At 51.2% G+C, this 4851-nt stretch overlaps 1 protein-coding gene across 1 annotated transcript in view; it reads right to left on the minus strand.

The window, feature by feature from the left end:
- The window catches only part of CHC_T00004144001 (hypothetical protein), a 3039-nt gene extending 878 nt beyond the window's left edge, over window positions 1–2161 (minus strand). Inside the window, exon 1 of the mRNA XM_005715465.1 lies at window positions 1–2161. This exon is cut by the window's left edge and continues 878 nt beyond it. Within this exon, the coding sequence (XP_005715522.1) occupies window positions 1–2161 (2161 nt within the window).
- Between the last annotated feature and the right edge of the window lie 2690 nt (window positions 2162–4851).

Consider the following 4851-nt stretch of genomic DNA (forward strand, 5'->3'; position numbering starts at 1 on the left):
AGCTATCCATTGGCACACCAGTACCGCCGACTGGCAAATCGCACAATGCCCACACCGTCCCTTCCGTACCAGTGACTATCCCTTCCTTACCCGTGAATTTCTCTTTTTTACCCCCCAATTTCGCTTCCATACCGGGGAATTTGATATGTGCAAACTCATCCACACGTGCCACCGTCGCCAGAGCTCCGTTGGGGTACACCAGCTTGCCCTTAACCGTTTCCACTTTGGCCGCAGACATGAGTAGAAATAGAGTCGGAACAAAGTCCACCACCACCCCTTCCTCCTCAAGTGCGGTTGCCCAGCAACTCGACCAGTCGCGCTTCACCGCAGTATATCCCCCAGCGATCCTTGAAATCAGCCGCCAGAGTATTTCATTACCGCTCTCGACGCATGTTTTCCAACTGTCGCCGTAGTATACTCGTTGTCCTCGCATGTCGTCCAGTATCTGGTTTGTGGACGTCACCTTCACAGCCCCTAGGTTGATCGACTCGCTGATACTGCTCATTCCCCCCGCACTAACGTATTCCATGAGCGCCACTTGCAATGTCCTCTCTCGATTTTCAGACACTGACGCATGGACCTGGTATATATGCTTTCCGAGGTAATACACCCCCTTATACCCAATGGTCGCCTCGCGCTCCAACCGTTTCCATTTGAATATGTGATTTGCTGCAGTTCTTGGTCTCATTTTTGTGTTCGAAAACAACTCCAACTTCTCTACAGGCATGAAAGACCTCGAATACGGGCCCCTCTTTTGACAGGAACAGTAACCTTTCATATATGACGAAAAACATGCATGCGACGAAAAAAAGTTCAAGCCAGCAATCACACCAGCTTTCTTCGGGGCGGGCGAATTGCGGCTTTTCACGGCTACCATCGGAAACTCTTCGCATAAAAAACTCTCAATTGGAAATTCCTTGGTGCCAAAGATTCGCAGTGCAATCAACAGCTGACAGAGTCCGTGCTCCTCATATATTTGGACCAACTGCTCAGGGCGCAGCTTTGTAACTTTGGCATGCGCCGAGAGTCGGGTGCACATGGATACCAAAGCCTGGTGACACTCACCTGTTGGTTTGTATCTTACCGGGCCGGCTGATGGTACCCCTGCTGCTACCCAATCCTCACGTACCCAACGGTTTAAAATGGACGAAATGCTCATCAGTTTTGAGTCTTCGTGCTCCGCGGACTTCGAATGTGAGAAATGTACAAGAAAGCGAATTCTGTTATCTAGCCGAAACCAGGCCTTCTTGTTCGAGGGCCGAGAGGCCATGTAGCGCGCTGCACGATCTAACCAGCCAACGTCTCCCGGTAATATTTGAATCGGTTGGTCGATGATTACCCTTATACCTGGCCCCCAATCTGACCTCGTCGGAACCATAGGAAGAACGCACTGCAAAAACAGTGCTGCACATCCCACGCCCGCCTTTTCTGAGAAATCGACGCCTATTGCTCGTAATACGATCAGAGCCCTAACATCATACGCCAAGTCGCCAAATTCGGTAGCCATTTCAGATATTTCCGTTGCAGCGTCGCGGCCGGCCAGCCAGGCTAGCACTGGTATAACTTCTAACGCAGATGCCAGTAGTGAGACTAGACCGTGTAGTGGGACTAGACCGTGTAGTGGGACTAGACCGTGTAGTGGGACTAGACTGTGCATCCTTTCCCTAAAAGAACGCCTCTTAGCAAGTATAGAACTCCCAGGCTTTTCAGTGAGCCATGAACTCTTCTTGAGAAGAGTTTTCCCGAGATCAGGAGTTTTCCCGAGATCAGGAAATACAACAGTCAACTCTTGATTCAAATTTCGTAAGGTGTGCGATATCTCTTGCAAACAGTGTTTGATATATTTGAGAGATGTGCCAACAGGCCAATGCTTACTTTCGGTTGCTTTTATCGCTTGTAAGACTTCATCATTCCACCTCACAGCTTTGTGAATATATTCTGATGTCTGAATCGTCGGGTAAGACGACCCCGAAGGAGCCGAGCGCACGGCACGCTTGCTCGAGAGCATCCGCAAGTAGTGGGAGATATCAGAGGCGCTTTCCGGAAAACCATAACCGCTCTCCCCCATGCGTGAAAGCAATTCCGCCCTTTGATTATCGCAATAATCAAACGGCGGAATTGCTTCCAACTGTTCCCAAATGTAAGCGTCACCGGCGTCCATGATGAAGTTAATGAGTTGTGTCGCTGTAGTTCTTGGTCGAGTACCGTACCTGTGGCAGCCGTGTCTAGCTCACGCTTGGTGGAGCAGTTGACCCAAGCAGAACGGTTAAGAACACAATTCAGGGTGTCTGAGCGCGGGGGCCTTGAGATTGCATTGCTGGACCTTACAATCTAACCGATCACCATTAAAGATGCCACCCTCGAAGAAATGTGAACAGTTTGGAGTGATAGTACAGTATCACACGTCATCGGTTTAATATCTCGTAGATCCAGCCCTTTTACTGTGTGTTTGTCGCACGGCCAAGCAGCAATGGGCGACGCCCACGAGTGCGGAGATTCTCGAGGCGCAGACGGGCGAGTGGGCAAAGCAACTGGAGGCGGTATCATCCTCAACTCTCGCATTCTACGGTGTCGTCTGTACAGTACCCAAGGGTAGTGTGCACGTGTATGGTACCCTGCTGTACGGCATACCTGCAGCCGTTATGGAGAAGTGAAACCATGACTGCCGCAGGCCAGGGTCTGATGGTTACCAGTAACTTACCGTTGGTACTGTACAAGATCTATCGCAGCCCCCTGGAGCCCACAAATCTCCATCCATCCTGCCCTGCTGTACTGTCGGCACGGTGCAAAGTTATCCCCCCCTCCCTGCCAGCATTCCTTCCAGCTCCGCGAACACACCTCGCAACTTTCTCCGCTTCTGCTCCTCCTCCAGCCACTGCTGCAAAACCTCGCTGACCGTAACTTACATCGAGCGGCGGCGGCGGCAGTGGACCCACGCATGCACGATTCAAGCACATCTCTAGGACTCTGCGCAGTCCCTTTGCCGAGCAAAAATGCAGAACAACTTGTGCTTGAAGGGTGCAAGGATACAGTATCAATGGTAAAATAGGCGGTGTGTTCGTCAGTGCCAATTTTTCCTGTCTTCCAGAGTTGGGAATCTGGTGTGCGCAACTCGCGGCGGCGTTTTCGGTAGATATTAATAATCCAACTACACTACAATAACGTTGTCCGTAAAGTCACGAAAACGCGTGTTTTGGCGGCGAGTTTGCTCGGATTTTCTGAACGCAAATCTTTCAAACAACGCGTTTGGCAAAACTCACAGCATACCGAAAACTCGGGGCATGTGAGTTTTCTACGAGTTTCACATCCGCCTGATCACAGCAGTGCCGGATCGACCCGTCTTGAAGGAAAACGAAGTGGGCTTTCCGCTCTCTCATCAGCACAAACGAGTCTCATACTGCACGGGTCGTACCGGTTTGCGTCATGGACGCCCCTATCGCTTCATCTGCGCAGAGTCCATCAACGAATCAAAGCGCGACAGGATCTGTCACAGATGCCGCCGAAGCAACGGCGAAAGATAGACAAGTAGAAGCTTCTAAAAAGCGGTCTTCTCCAAACGGCCCCCCTCAGCCTGTCAAGAAGACGAAACGCATCGCCCTTTCAACTGGGAACCTTTCTATTTGTGGCGAGCTACCCTTCAAGGGTACAATACAGTATTCGCTTCAGCGAGTATTCGCGCAGGTGCACGTGATCCGTCGGGCGGCACAACGATGTACAGTGCCTCTTACGATATAGTGCTATAGCGTGACATACCTCTAGCTATGGCACTATTGGGGGGATGGCACTATATAAAGGAGGCTCAAATACATATATTTGGGGACAAAGCACACTGCAAACACAAACACAACAAAGCCTGTATAACACAACTAAATAACTTCATCCTTTGAGTACTGAACCATGCCGGATGATACACGTGTGAGCTTATGATAACCTGTGCCAGAGGGTGAGCCATAGCACTATATAGAGGGAAGCACTACTAAAGTAGGCACTATTGAGCGACCCCCCCCTGTACCAGACTTGCATTTGTTGCGGGCAGGTACCTTGCTGGAGGTCAGTCCGCAAAACTCGTGGTGGGATTTTTCAAACTCAGGTTTACTTTACTGTACCGTTGGTACTGTACGTCCAGCGAGTTTGTGGGCAAATGGAAAAAAACAACGCGTTATTTTACGGACAACGTTAGTGTAAATCCTGGAGCCGACGGCTCATGTTGATATGGCTGACATCAGCCAAACATCTAGGATTGACATCTAGTGATGGTGGTGGTCATGGGGAAATATTATTGGACGATTGACTTCCGTCATATCTGGGCGAATACTGTAGCCCGATCTTAACAGTGTCGTCCTTGCGCCGGCCAATGTGCAATTCGTCCACGAGTCAAAAGAATCATCCCGGATTTAGGAACGGGCCTGAGATGTGACCAATTTTCTTCCCAACACAAATTACTTGTATGATCCCTCTTACAATTTGAAATAGCCAAAGCCATTTATCTCCGTTTTTCGCTTCCCCAATTTCAAACCTCGCGCGCTTTTCTGGAATTCAAAATTTCCCCCTGGCACCCAACCGTAACGGCTCGTCCTCCCCCTCCTCCCTGCAGTCTGCGTCCCACCGCGTGTGTCACAACGCCGTCACCGAACCCATCTTCCGCCGCACCATTCGAGTTTGAGCCTCCCCCCAACGCCGTTGCCTCCCCAACAAACAAAACTGCAATGGCTTCGCGCCGCGCCGCCGACATGGGCTTCCAGTTCCGCCGCACCTCAACCGCCGCCGGCGCCTCGGCCGCCGCCCGCGACACGCGTCGCGCCACCATGGCCACGCCCGCCATCGTCTGGGACGTGGATTCTGCGACGCCGC

Source organism: Chondrus crispus, genomic scaffold (assembly GCF_000350225.1).
Source record: "Chondrus crispus Stackhouse genomic scaffold, scaffold_214, whole genome shotgun sequence".
Lineage (NCBI taxonomy): Eukaryota > Rhodophyta > Florideophyceae > Gigartinales > Gigartinaceae > Chondrus > Chondrus crispus.